The sequence below is a fragment of the Acipenser ruthenus genome, chromosome 9 (genome assembly GCF_902713425.1).
Source record: "Acipenser ruthenus chromosome 9, fAciRut3.2 maternal haplotype, whole genome shotgun sequence".
Classification (NCBI taxonomy): Eukaryota; Metazoa; Chordata; class Actinopteri; order Acipenseriformes; family Acipenseridae; genus Acipenser; species Acipenser ruthenus.
Genome location: NC_081197.1, coordinates 45022651 through 45037853, shown reverse-complemented (window position 1 = coordinate 45037853; position 15203 = coordinate 45022651). Strand labels below are relative to the sequence as shown.

The 15203-nt window shown below is 39.8% G+C and overlaps 1 protein-coding gene across 3 annotated transcripts in view; it reads right to left on the bottom strand.

Moving 5' to 3' along the window:
* Nucleotides 1-1265: 1265 nt before the first annotated feature.
* LOC117405305 (EF-hand domain-containing family member C2-like) overlaps nucleotides 1266-15203 on the bottom strand; it is a 29548-nt gene continuing 15610 nt past the window's right edge. The window contains exons 13-16 of one of the 3 annotated variants that reach the window (XM_034008257.3): nucleotides 14428-14520; nucleotides 13990-14092; nucleotides 4707-4803; nucleotides 1266-4063 (exon numbers count right to left, since the gene is read on the bottom strand). In XM_034008257.3, coding sequence (XP_033864148.3) covers nucleotides 4708-4803; nucleotides 13990-14092; nucleotides 14428-14520 — 292 coding nt within the window. In that variant the 3' untranslated portion in view covers nucleotides 1266-4063; nucleotide 4707. Of the gene's footprint in view, nucleotides 4064-4693; nucleotides 4804-13989; nucleotides 14093-14427; nucleotides 14521-15203 lie in introns of those variants that run through there. The other 2 variants (XM_034008258.3, XM_059030063.1) reach the window with 2 other exon arrangements.

Sequence of the window (15203 nt, the reverse complement as noted above, 5' to 3'; positions counted from 1 at the left end):
CCACAGAAAATGAGACATTGTTGATGTGTGCCTAATTAAAATGTAGTCCAATTGCCCCAAAGGATTTTCAAATCTATTTGCCTTTAATGCACTCTGGGTGTACTATACTATAGGAAATGTCTATAGGAACAAATTAGTTCCAGAACACTGTGCTACATTTATCATGGAATACTGTGCTTCTTGTTAGTGGATAGCTGGTTAGAGGAAAATTTATAATGAGAAGTAGAAATTATGCAGTTGTTCCATGTGGTTTACAGCCAAAAGACACACAGACTGACGCACTGAATACCTTTAAAAATGCAATAACTGCTTGTCAGCACTATTCGCATTAATCAGTGAATCATAGAACAAGCAATTACATTTTCTTGCACATAGCATAACAGTGATTACTTTTCTTGTGTGTTCTAGCCCTTTTGAGACTTCCCTGTTGTTGTACATCGTTTGTTTGATGCTGAATCCAGGCGAATCAATTGCACAATCTTACATTTCTTTTAAATATAATTGTTGTCTTTGAAGCACAACATTTGCCCTTTTTTTGTATTTAACCACAGCGATCTGGAGTCCACGAATTTTCAAGTGTTTGAAAAACAGTACATGTCTATTTCAGTGGGTTAGCCACAAAACCAGAGCAGCGTCTTCAAATGTCCCAGGATTGACAAGGCAGTTTTGTGATTTAGGCCCCATATAAGTTCAAGTTATTGCTTCTAGCACCTTATTACTTCAAGTGCTGAACCTCAGCCTCTCTTCTATGATCTAGAGTGTTCAGTACAGTACATTAGTACATCTATAACTTTAAAACACAAATTCATAATTTCTGAGTAAAGGCTAAGCCTTCTATAGTGACCCATTGCCCATTGTGATTGCCAGGGCTGGTGCCTCTAAATACTATATAAAATTAGCTGGGCCCATTTGAACAGTGAGATTTAGTTTCCACCCAAATATAAAACTAGGAACATGAATTAGGTTTTACCTTCCAGGATATACAAAACTCTGCCTTATTGAGTGTTGTTCTGCATTAATTCAAAATAAGACTAGAAATCATTGTTTTACCATGCAACGATTTCCTTATTAGAATGACTATGTCCCCAAAGTATAATGAAAAAGCAAAAGGACGGGAATGGAAATAGTTACCGGTACTACTGATTTTTTTTTGGTATAAATAGCAAATGGAGAGCTTTATTAATGAAGACATAAACCTTAATGTTGTGTTTTATTTTTATTTAATTTTTCCCTTTAATTAAATTGAGACTCACTATCATAAGTGCGTAAGCGAATTTTCCATCATACGCACATTTGAACCTCAGGGATCCGCAATTACCATATCATGTAGACACTTACTTGGATTATTTATTAACATCAGTATCTTACAATTGTTTGTGCAGAATTAAAGAATCAGGATAAAATGGACTTGATCACTGTTTACAAACAATAGAACCCTGCTAGGTGCATGCGCAAGGCCTGTGTGGTAAAGAGCTTGCCATCTTACATTGGATTAAGGGTTAAACCTCATAAATCCTGATGTCTACCCCTAGAATGGAATTTTTAAAATTAGGGACTGTGGCAAAGTGGTGATTGATTACAGGTGCGTGCAGTGCAGAGTGGATACAAGAACACACAGTCAATGATTTTTCAGGTGCGAGGGTGTTTATTGATTTATTATACAATGTCCAGAGCCTTAGGGCAAACACCTGTAAATAATGAATGATGGCAGTGATACAACGGCGTGTATCACTTAGTTTGTAATCCTCGGGTTTGACCCGAAACCAAATAACAAAAGTCCAAGTTCTTTCCTCACCCACATGTAACACAGAATACAAACACAGTGTTTATTTAGTGCGTGAAACTAGTGCTCGTGTGAAACAGGGAAGTGCTGGTGTCCGGATTTGTTGCTGGCCTGCGGCTGCAGCTCCGGATAGTGTTAGTAGTCTTAAAATGACACAAACAAAACAAGACAGACTAACAAATACAACACTCATGGTTCTCACAATTTGCAGGGTTTCCTTTTGGTTCTTTCTCTAACCATTTACAAAGGAAAATATCACTTACACTAGGTCCCCTATTTATACCCTCACTCATGACCCCTAGGTTAACAAGCGCATCCGCTCCTCCAATCCTCAGATGCCACGCCATTTACTGTCTGGGTCATTGAGTTTGGATACCACCTACCCTAAGGAATAAATTGTCGTGCCATTTAGTTAAGGGTACTCTGTTCCTTTTACACAGTGCCCTCACAGGTCAAGAGGGAGATCTAACACCAAGGATCATTCGACCTCTGTCACAGGGACACATAAGATGTTTGTTATCCTGACAGATCCCTTCATGTTGTGTAGCTATTATAAAGGATCATTTTTTGTAAAACCAATTAAAGGTATTTCTATTTTTAATAAATCTATAAAATTGAAGGATCTTCAAATTTAAGTCTAAAGTTTCTTCCCAGGGTGCATGTATATGGAATTTATATCCTGATTGAACATGTCTTTAAAAATTCTAAATTACCCCAAAAACAGCAAAAGAAAGACCAAAATCAGAACCTCTATTTTCTCAGGATGTTTTCTGGAAGAAGAAAAAAAAAAACTTTGTAAGTAACTTTACTTAAGTAATAGCAACTTTAAACTACTTACATACCACTAAACACATTGTCTGAGCTACGTATTTGGTTTTGTTGAGCATTGTTTCCTTTCTTTAAAAAGTGCTAAATTTGAAAAACTAGCCCTAAGTGAATAACTGAGTTATCACTGCCTTCCTTTACAGGATTGAAAGCCTGCAGTTCCCTGTGCGGAATAATTTTTTTCTATAATTCAGCTTTGTACAGGCAGTGCAGAGGTTAAAACCTTACTGTGAGATGAAAGCAGCTGAGGTCAGGTTTCAGGTGGCTGCTATTTTATTAGGCAGATTTTCTGAAGACATTTTTTTAAGGCGTTTTGGGAAAAATGCCTAAACCTGCAGGTGTTAAAAATCAATTTGAAACAAAAAAAAGTTTTGGACAAAAATGAATCTGCAGCTGGTTTCTTCCAAACACCGTGTTAATGCTTCATGAGCTGCTGTCTGCTTGTAATGATGCTGGGTCTGGTATTACTGTACCCTTTGTATGCATACATTGGTTTCATTAAGGAAACCTGTGTTATTAAAATATGTTGCTGTGCCTCTTTCATTCTGCCATTATGAACCTGTATACAAATGCATAATGAAAATAAAAAATAGTGGAAGTTAACATCTGGTTGTTGACTGGCTAGGAAGAACACACACACAAGTTTTATTTTAAAATCTTTCTTTTTTTTCATGCAGGTTGCATATAAATATAGAATACTCTGTGAAGGTACTACTATTTTAAGACACAGTGCCACTATGCCCCCCATTGCAAAGCTGAAATCTGCCTTTTAATAAAAAGTGCACAGAAGTGCAGTGCTGCAAAAGCACCTTACTGCTTACTCTCAAGAAAGACTTTCTCGTTCCCTCTTTTGGAAGTCATAAAAGGCCACATATGCTTCACATCTTATGGACGTCAACCTTGTGCTGTAACCGAGGGGCTGTGTGCTCGGGTGACTAACATTTTAGCAAGTGTGAAAGCTAAGAATGAAAACTTGATAATGCCCAAGTGATGTAATGTGCCGCTTCAGTCCCAGTAAGAGATGCAGGGTTGATAACAGGGGTCTGGTTACACTGCTCTGAACCTGCAGATGACGACTGCTTGTCTTTTTAAACTCCACTAGCGACAAACAATTGAATAGCACGCTCATTCAGGATTGTTAAAGTATGTTTTCATTTTGGGTAAAGTCTGGCAAACCCCCCTTGTGACCTTTCTGCATGGCCGGAGAGCATGAGATAGTTCTTCCATATACAGAGATGATGTGTTGCAATAGAAGGGCCATTGGCTTATGGTATGTTGGCCTAAACTGGAGCCGTTTTGACTGTGGCTGCCTGTGATTGTGCACAATTTAGCACTGCACCCTGACTTAAAAACAGACATTTATACATTTGGCTGACGGCACATGCTTCGGAGGACAGCGTGTGTTCGTCTTCGCCCCTCCCGAGTCAACGCAGGTGTGGTAGCGGTGGGCTGAGCCTAAAAATAATTGGAAATTACTAAATTGGGGAGAAAACAATACCAAATAATTGGCGACCCCTACAAAAAAAAAATCAAAAATACAAAAATAATGACTGTGGAGAGAGAGTGACACTTTCCAAGCTGCATGGAAACCCAGCCACTGATTGCAGGATCTTCATGCTCCGGCTTCTTAAAAGCCTTTCTCCTTTGCATTTTATTTTCAGACCATTTCTTATCTTAGAGAAGCTGGCATATCATAAGCATTTATCTCAAATCTGAATGAATTAATGAATGTATTTTATTTTACAAGACGTTATTTATTTAATCCTCTGCAAAGCTGCTTATCTGTAGATAACTAACCTTGCATTAAGTTACCCCCATCACAGACAAGTATCTGTCATTTAAACACTCTGTCTGCCCCTAACAGGGAGATTTGTTACGTGCGTGAGCCGTCACTGAATAATATTGAGGCAGACACAGAGGATTGGGTATTGACACATCGCACAGGTGCACACAAGTGCTACCACTAGGTTACCCGCAATAGTAGCCCTAGTGTCAGATTTAATAAAAAATACAAAACAAAATGAAGCTAAAAGTGCCACTAAAAGGAAGGTGTGTGTGTTTCACAGAAGGGACAGAAAGAGAATATTTAACATCTCACTTTAATCTTGTTTGCCAAAGACATCCTCTACTAAGATCATGTAGTTGATATTTTTCACTGCTGGAGAAGTGGCTTCTCTGTTCCAGTCACTGGCAGTCTGAAAATAACAAGCATCAGAACACCCATGAAACAAACATGAACAACATCCATGAAACAAACAGGAAGAACATCCATGAAACAAACACGAAGAACATCCATGAAACAAACACGAAGAACATCCATGAAACAAACACGAAGAACATCCATGAAACAAACACGAAGAACATCCATGAAACAAACACGAAGAACATCCATGAAACAAACACGAAGAACATCCATGAAACAAACACGAAGAACATCCATGAAACAAACAGGAAGAACATCCATGAAACAAACAGGAAGAACATCCATGAAACAAACACGAAGAACATCCATGAAACAAACAGGAAGAACATCCATGAAACAAACAGGAAGAACATCCATGAAACAAACAGGAAGAACATCCATGAAACAAACAGGAAGAACATCCATGAAACAAACACGAAGAACATCCATGAAACAAACAGGAAGAACATCCATGAAACAAACATGAAGAACATCCATGAAACAAACAGGAAGAACATCCATGAAACAAACACGAAGAACATCCATGAAACAAACAGGAAGAACATCCATGAAACAAACACGAAGAACATCCATGAAACAAACACGAAGAACATCCATGAAACAAACAGGAAGAACATCCATGAAACAAACAGGAAGAACATCCATGAAACAAACATGAACAACATCCATGAAACAAACAGGAAGAACATCCATGAAACAAACAGGAAGAACATCCATGAAACAAACACGAAGAACATCCATGAAACAAACATGAACAACATCCATGAAACAAACAGGAAGAACATCCATGAAACAAACACGAAGAACATCCATGAAACAAACAGGAAGAACATCCATGAAACAAACAGGAAGAACATCCATGAAACAAACACGAAGAACATCCATGAAACAAACATGAACAACATCCATGAAACAAACACGAAGAACATCCATGAAACAAACAGGAAGAACATCCATGAAACAAACAGGAAGAACATCCATGAAACAAACATGAAGAACATCCATGAAACAAACACGAAGAACATCCATGAAACAAACAGGAAGAACATCCATGAAACAAACACGAAGAACATCCATGAAACAAACACGAAGAACATCCATGAAACAAACATGAAGAACATCCATGAAACAAACAGGAAGAACATCCATGAAACAAACACGAAGAACATCCATGAAACAAACAGGAAGAACATCCATGAAACAAACACGAAGAACATCCATGAAACAAACACGAAGAACATCCATGAAACAAACATGAAGAACATCCATGAAACAAACAGGAAGAACATCCATGAAACAAACACGAAGAACATCCATGAAACAAACAGGAAGAACATCCATGAAACAAACAGGAAGAACATCCATGAAACAAACAGGAAGAACATCCATGAAACAAACATGAAGAACATCCATGAAACAAACACAAAGAACATCCATGAAACAAACACGAAGAACATCCATGAAACAAACAGGACAAATAAGCATCTTTTTATACCAGGCTTCCGAGGAATCCCTGGTAAAACCGTAGCTAAGTGTAGTAACGAATAGGAAAAGCACAGTGACAATAAAGCACAGCAAAACACGGTAAATCATAAATAACCACATTACACACACAAAAAATAATCATTAAAAACATATAGGACCACATTTTATTTCTGGTAGTTTCTAAAGCACTGATACATCATGCCTTGAGCCTTTACGACTGCAATTTACACAACCTCTGATTTGTTTTTATGGTCTGTGATTGCTGACAGGTAACCACCTCTGGTGTTGACCTATCATGTTGCTGTGGTGCTACACAGCAATAAATTTGACTGTCCTCCCTTAAACACTATTTATTCTTGCTAAAATGCTTAATATATAAATTCACTTAAATATATAGATGTGATGAGTCAAAGGGGTTTCGGTCTGTAATTCAGCCTCTCAACAGTAGAAGGCATCAAACCAACTCGGGACTTCCCTTACCAAGATCTCGTGACCATGAAGAAAGTCATCTTTATGAGGGGCGGCACCTTGGTGAGGGGCGGAAGTACGAGTATGTAAATACCAGCCACTGGAGTCAAGTGAGGTTCAAGGACACTTGTTAGTTTGGAATTGGTGTTCCACTGACTACCGGGGCGGAGCTTTGCATACTAAAGGGAACGTGCTACTGTGTTCGGGGTTGGTCCCACAAAGTATAGGTGGAGGAAAGGCTGGAGGGAGAGAAGCAGTGCCGGGTTCTCTTTGTTTTTATTATCGCGGACGGAAGCTTTACTAACGTTGTTCTTTTTGTTCTGATTCCCGTTTCTTTGTTCAGCATATCAAGAAGAGGACTAAGAAGCTTCCGTTCCTTTCGTTTTGTTTCTCCAGCACTCCCTCCCTCACATCCTTCTTTTGTTTGTTTGTTTTTCCGTGTAAATATTAATAAAGTTAAATTTTTATTTTACACGTAAATTACTGTCTGGAAATTCCATTATTACTCACACGCCTTACAACAGAATATATATATTTTGCTCTTTGAAAAATGTTGCCATAATTAATATAACTGAATTATACTTTACAAATAGATATATATATATATAGAGAGAGAGAGAGAGAGAGAGAGAGAGAGCGCTGAGAAATCTTGTATGTGTTGCTGCTTTGTGATATTATAATGCAAGGAGCATATATGTAGATACAACAATAAACATTAAAGGTGCACGGCTGCACCCTAGCTTAGGTTGTAGGTGTTGCAGGCTAGGCTTTATAATCTAAATGCATGGTGTAGGTGGCTGACACTGAGCCTTCCTGCTTCACAGGAGCTCCTACATCACTACAAGCCTGCAAGAGAGGAGCCCCTGGCGAAGCACTGCCTCTCACAGCACATTTACACAGCACTTTGAAAGTGGAGTTAAATGGATGTGTTGACCATCCATTAGCTTGCTGTAAATGTGACAGTTAGAGAAATGCGTTCAAATGTGTAATGTGGACTAAACTGAGGTGGTGTGGAAACCTGGTAAAAGTTTACCACAATTAATTAATTCTATTTTTTTTATTTCTTATTCCAGTATATGTTGCATTACATTTACAATGGGATACTTCTGTAAAGTTTTGTAAGGGTTGTCTCTTTTGGGGGGGGGGGGGTTAGAGCTTGACAGAACATAAAACAGGGGCATAGTTGTTTATTAATACTTTAAAAGGTACAAGACAAGACAATTAAAGTTGAGGGGAACAGCCAACCCCTAAACAATTAAAGAATGTCCTAATTTATTCCTCATCAGAGTCTGAATGGTAGCTATGTTGGGTTAGGAGAACTGTAAACTGTTTTTATTCTCTTTGTGGTCTTGGGATGTGTGAGCTACTGGCCACTGACTATTAGACCAGCAAACTAGCCCAAAGTGAAAGGCTAGTACATCCATAACTCTTAAACACTGCATACTGTTGAATTTAGAAAAACTTCAGGTTTCTTTTAGGCTAGTGCACCGGCCAGTTGTGCTACCTAGCAGCCATTCACCTACATTACTGCAAGTATAGAAAGGAAGCAGCTTGAAACAAGCGAAAGAATGTGCAGTATCAGATTATTATTACCTGTAATTATGCAGTTTATGGTTTTATATATAAATAAAACAAAACACAAAATACCCACAAACAAAATAAACACCTAGCTCTCTACAAGCACTAACTAACACACAAGAACAACCTGACTACAAGTGGGACAGCTAGGCTGTTTCTCCTCTAAACAATACACAAAAACCACACAGGTTTAATACAGCACCATTTTTTCCTCACGACTGCCAGGAAGCAGAGTACTACTTTCTGCCTCCTTCTTCTCAGCAGCCCCCAGCAAACTGACTGCCCTCTTTTAAATACCCTGCACCTGGTTTTAATTTAACAATAATTACCACGTGCAGGGGATAATTAATAATAAAACAATTAACCAATTAAATAAAACAATAAGGCAAAACAATTCAATTTAAACAAATGTGCATTCGCACATCTTTTTTCCAATGCAGGGAGGATTAACCCCCTCCCTGCTGTGTTACAATATATATATATATATATATATATATATATATATATATATATATATATATATATATATATTGTGACGATCTGCGTTCCTATCCCAGGCTTTGCTTCAATCAGACACTTGACAACCAGATGCAAGGAAACGCCGTAGCGTATGTTTATTATTTACAGACTGGAAAAAGAAAATAAAGAAAACAAACCTAACCCAGTCTCGGGTCCTAACTAAACAAATCGTTTCCTAAACTAATGACGGGGCAGGCTAAGCCTGTTACCTCGTCTCCAAAACCAAAACCGTAATCCAAATACCTTCCAAAATGTCGTTAACCAGCTCTCACAATACGAATATTCTTTTCCCGTGTTTTTACTCTCCCACTCTCCAACTCAGCTCCTACCATCACCCTCACCAAAACACTCACCAAACAGACATTTAAATGGTAACCAATTATTATTATTAAACAATTTACAGGTCATGAAATTGGACAATTAATTTGACCTGGAGCCAGCTTTGACTCCAGTAGCTTCCCCCTGGTCCTATTGTCCCCCAGGTATTGTCTCTGCATAATATTAAACATTTATCTTAAACCATACTTTTTATTTGTATTTGTACTTTTCTTAACACACAGTTATTATTTACAAAGTGTATTTAACCCATTCCTTTTTGACCCCAAACACTTTTTATTAATTTTCTTTGTTTACCACCCAGTTGGTTTAGGTTGTCATTCACCTTCCTTTAACCAATCCCTCACACTACCCCCCCTTTTGCACGATCCCGTGGGGTCGGGCATACCAACCTGGCAGAGCTGCAAAATTAACAAGTACAATTTTCTCCCCAATGTCCGAGGCCTCTTCCAACTCTATGCTATATTTACTTTCCCTTAATTAACACACCGTTATTTACAAACTTATTCATTACCCCGTCTTTAGTTTTAATACCCGCCAAAATCCATTACATTATTTGGTTACTTTGTTCACCAGCCAGTTTGTTTATGATGTCCTTCCACTTTTTGTTAGCTTTCTTTAGCCAACACCTTTTCCCAGTCCACTTGTACTCATTCCAGACTGGTGACAGGGACTATTGCGACTCACTCGGCCCCGATCAAAGACCAGGCCTCGGGTGTGAGCTGACCCTCTCATCAGCTCCATGCTTCTATAAAGGGGTGCACTTCTAACCTCTGGCCTACCCACTAAACCCAACGTCCCCTTTGTCCCTTCTTGCAGGTTCAGCAGTAGCCTAAGCTCACTGTTTACCGTTGGTAATGCTGGCAACAATAGAAGGTACTCCAGCATTGTATGCTCTATTTTCCTCCGCAGCATCTCCGGTGGCTGCTGAGGATCCCCCTGCGTCGGCTCCAGCTGCACAAGCTCCTTCTGCTCAGGTTCTATTTTACTCAGCGACCCTTCCAGTGGTTGCTGCAAACTCTGCGAGTGCCCCTTCTCTGACACTACCTTTTGAAATGACCGAGGTGCCTCCTCCCCCTCAGTTGCTGGCGGTGAAGCTAGTTCTAGCTTGACCTTACGCCTTCTGTTTCTCTGCAACAAGCGCTCTAGCTTACCATTCGTTCTATTCTTCAAAGAAACAGTACAAGCGTTATTCTTGCGCTTCCGTTTTCTATTCTCTTGGCTAGAGGGCTTGGGTGCTTCTTCTGCTTTTGCCTGCAGCAGACATTTAACCCCATTTACATCTCTAAATGCCAACTCTGTTTTCTTCTGATGCTCCTGGTCCCCTTTCTGATTAACTCTTTCCTTTTGAACTAAGGCTTCCTTTCCGCTCTGTTTCTGCTTCTCTAGCTGTGTCTGCAACTCCTTCAGACACTGGGAGACATTGGACCGATTCTCTTCCATGGCTTCTATATCTTTCAACATGAACTTGTTTTCCTGATGAGTTTTCTGAAGGTTTCCCATCAAGGCTTGAGCTCTGTTGCGCAGTTCCTCCTGATGCATCCTTGTCTCCCGATTCAATTTCCTCAAGTTCGGCTTCAGGTTAACTTTGCCTTCCTCCTGCTTGGTCCGCTGTTGTTTTGCTTCTTTAAGAGCAGTACATATCTTTCGCAGTGCCTCTCTGACCGCAGTTCCAACTCCCTTTCGCGCTTCAAACAGCTTGCAGAGTTCCTTCACTTGGCTCTCCATATCTGAACTCTGTTTCATCCATTTCTGCAGGACCTGTTGAAACTTTCCTCTGTTCATTTGTTCTTCTTGTAGGACAGACTTGTGTTGCTTAACCTGTCCTTCAAGTTTCTGTACCCTTTTTACTTGATCCCGAAGATTCTGAAGTTCAACTTCCTGTCTAAGGACAACCTTCCTGTAGTCTGCAAATTCAATCCCAGTACTTAACTTTTCGGCTTCCAGGCACTTTACGTGGGACTCCAAAGCACAAAGTCTTTCTTTAAAGGCTCTCTTCTGAGTATCAAGCTCTTTGCTTTCAGCTTGGTGTATCTTCAACTTTTCCTGTTCAGCTTTTCCCCTCACTAGAGTTAGTTTGCTGGCAGTATCTTCCAGTCTCTTCTTGGTTTCTGTATGTGCAATAACTTCTTCTTTTAACTTGTTTTGTGCCCACTTCGACTTACTTGCATAGTAATGGACTTCTTTTTTCAGAGTGTCACTCTCCCGGCTCCCTCCGGCAGCTTCACTTTCCTTCATCTTGTACAGTTTCTGCAACTTCTCCTTCTCTTGTGTAAGCTGCTTCACTCTAGTGGAGTGTTTTTCAACTTCTTTATTTGCTTCTACAAGCTTCTTTCCAAGCACTTCCTTTTCTTCCCACATGGCATTATACTTTAGATTAACCTCATATAGTTCTGTAATGCTGTTCACTTGCTGTTGCTCCAAGACTACTTTCTCCTGGGTCAGTTTCTGACACTGCAAGGTGCTATCCTCAACTTCCACTGTCAGCTGTTGCACTCGGGTCTCTAGCTGGGACAGGTGAGAGTTTGCGTCTTCACTACTTTCCCTGTATTTCTTTTGAAGTTCGAACTTCTCCCGTTTCATTTTACTCACAACACACTGTAACTTTTCTTCCCACTCAGCTTTCAAATAATCAGCGCTTTTCTTCAGCTCTGCAATCTGGTTCCCCTTGCTCTCTTGGACAACCTGTAACTCTCGCACAAGACTTTGGACTTCCCTCTCCAGTTCACTAACTGTCTCTTCCATCTCCTTCTGCTTGATTCTGTGAAAGTTCTGCACTTCTTGTATTTCACTGTTCTTTCCCTTTAAAATCTGCTGTACATCCGCACTGCATTTCTCTGCTGCTCGGTGCATTTCTTCTTTACTCTTCAGCGCTTCTATTTTCAACTTCTCAAAACCCTCTTCTTTGTGTTCAAGCTCCTGTTTCAAACGCTCAGTCTCTCTTCTCAAAGTATACAACTGATCTTCAGTTTCTTTAACTCTGTTTCCCATTTCAGAAGACTGTACTTGAGCTTGTTGAAGTTTCAGAAACAGTTCTTTGTTTTCTGCCTCTTTTACTTTATTCTTCTTCTGCAGCTCCACTATAATACACTCATGTTCCTCACTCTTTTCAAGCTGGTTTTCCAGCTCCTTTATCTTGCACACACAGTTTTGTAGCTCAGCAGTTAACTCACCGATTTTCTTTTCTTTCTTGTCCAACACCTGGTCTCTCTCAGACTTGCTTCTGTGCTGTTTAGCAACATTCCTTGTGAGCTTGCTTAACTGTTCATCCTTTCCACAAACTTGCTTCTCCAGCTCTTTCAACTTGCCTTGTAGTGACGTTACAGCGCTATGGTTATGCAAGAACTTGATTTCTGCCTTCTTTTTCCACTCTGAAAGCTTGTTTTTCCACTGCTCTGCCTCGTCAAGAGCAGCTGTCTTCTCCTGGTTAAGGATCTCCATGTTTTTCTTTAATTCCTGCAGTTGGCTCTTCAGTTTCTGCTGCTCCACCCGTTGAGCTTGTAACCGCTTCTTCCCATCATCCTGGGTTTGTATGGGCAGCTGCAGGTCACACTGTCTTTTCCTCAGCAGCGTCTCCTGTGGCGGCTGACAATCCCTCACCGTGTGTACTTCTCCCCAGAAAACTTCTGGTTCCTGTAGTAGCAGCTCCCTCCTGGCTTCCTCGTGTCCATCCTCTTGGCACCAGGAAAACTTTAGTGCAGCCTCCCGGGTCAACCTGTACCGCTTGTCCTCTCTCTTCTTAGGCTGGTAACGCCCCGTTTTTGGATCTCGGTTTGGGCATTCTTGCCACTCGTGTCCGAACCCTTCACACAGTCCACACCAGTCTGGCGGGACATCCGGGCACTCTCTCCAGCGGTGGACCGGGTTTCCACACCATTCACACCAGGGAGATCCACTGACAGGTGCTTCTCCTTCTGGACCTGTCTTTTGGGCGGCCCGCTGTTCCATTTTCTCCTCCCTCAGCAGCGCCTCGGTAGGCTGCTGGGTTTCACACTCCCTTTGTGCTTTCTTGGGCTCTTCTAAGCCCCACTTCTGGTACCACAATGTGACGATCTGCGTTCCTATCCCAGGCTTTGCTTCAATCAGACACTTGACAACCAGATGCAAGGAAACGCCGTAGCGTATGTTTATTATTTACAGACTGGAAAAAGAAAATAAAGAAAACAAACCTAACCCAGTCTCGGGTCCTAACTAAACAAATCGTTTCCTAAACTAATGACGGGGCAGGCTAAGCCTGTTACCTCGTCTCCAAAACCAAAACCGTAATCCAAATACCTTCCAAAATGTCGTTAACCAGCTCTCACAATACGAATATTCTTTTCCCGTGTTTTTACTCTCCCACTCTCCAACTCAGCTCCTACCATCACCCTCACCAAAACACTCACCAAACAGACATTTAAATGGTAACCAATTATTATTATTAAACAATTTACAGGTCATGAAATTGGACAATTAATTTGACCTGGAGCCAGCTTTGACTCCAGTAGCTTCCCCCTGGTCCTATTGTCCCCCAGGTATTGTCTCTGCATAATATTAAACATTTATCTTAAACCATACTTTTTATTTGTATTTGTACTTTTCTTAACACACAGTTATTATTTACAAAGTGTATTTAACCCATTCCTTTTTGACCCCAAACACTTTTTATTAATTTTCTTTGTTTACCACCCAGTTGGTTTACGTTGTCATTCACCTTCCTTTAACCAATCCCTCACAATATATATATATATATATATATATATATATATATATATATATATATATATATATATATATATAGAATGATATTTACCTGGATAAGTGCTCCTGGTTGAGAATATGGTAAAGGATGCTCTTTCCAGTCTAATGCTGACAGGAATGCATTGTAATCCAGTTCCTCTTGGTCATTTTGAAACCTAGATAGTAAAGAAAGTTTACACCTCAGTTATGTGTTACTGGTTTGGGTTTTGTTTAGAAAACTAACTAAATATAGTGACATTTTACAATGTTTTTATGAAGCAAAATCCTTGTAAGTTAAGAATACATTAGCTAGATGTGCCACCTCAGCTGTTCTGTGCAGTTTACATAGTGCATACATGATAATAAAGAAAGGTTTATGTTATCCAATGTCAAAAAAGTTCTTCATCAAATTGCATTTCGCAAATCAGTCAGACACACCAAATCTCAGCTGCCAGCAGAGGAAGCCAGACACAAGTTTAAAAATGTTCCCTGTTTATTATTTCAGACTTACCTTGCCATGATTTCTCTCAGCAGATCATCGGCCACAGGCAGCTTAAAAGCTTTGCAAAGCGTCCTGCTCTCCTGGATGGGCAGAAATCCGCTCCTACTCAAACGCGTGAAAAGAACAATATGAAGAAAAAGTTTGATTTAATGAAAAAAAAAACAACAACAACATCTGGTAAATATTAAAGCAGGTGGCATTATAATTATAGGAAGAAAAAAAAGTAGCGTAGATTTATAGGACTGGGGAACAAGGTGAAGAGGAAATAGCATTTCACAGGAACTGGTCATCAGCATTTTGTTTATTCTGATCTTGTCTAATTTCATGATATGACATTTGAACAGAATGTTTATCCCAGTGAAAGAAAGCTACCTGACCAGATTCTGAACTGAACATCATAATTAACTTAGAGTACAGTTAGTTTGTAATCCCTTTGGAAGACCAGCTTTTAATTTTAATGGTGATCAACCAGAGCTAACCTGAAGGCCACATGTGTGGCCCTGAGAGGCCCTTGAGGACCTCATTATCCCCTTATGACACAGCGTGGTTATAAGAAGCTGAATTCTTATGACACAGCATGGTTATAAGAAGCTGAATTCTTATGACACAGCGTGTTTATAAGAAGCTGAATTCTTGATAATAAGTTGTATGTCTGTTTTATATTTACTTATCTCTATGCAGCTGCTCTGAACTGATTATACTGCTTATAATTAGGGCTTCTGATTTTCAGTTTTAACCGATAAAACCAGATAAAACACCCCCGATACAAAAAAAATGAAATCGGT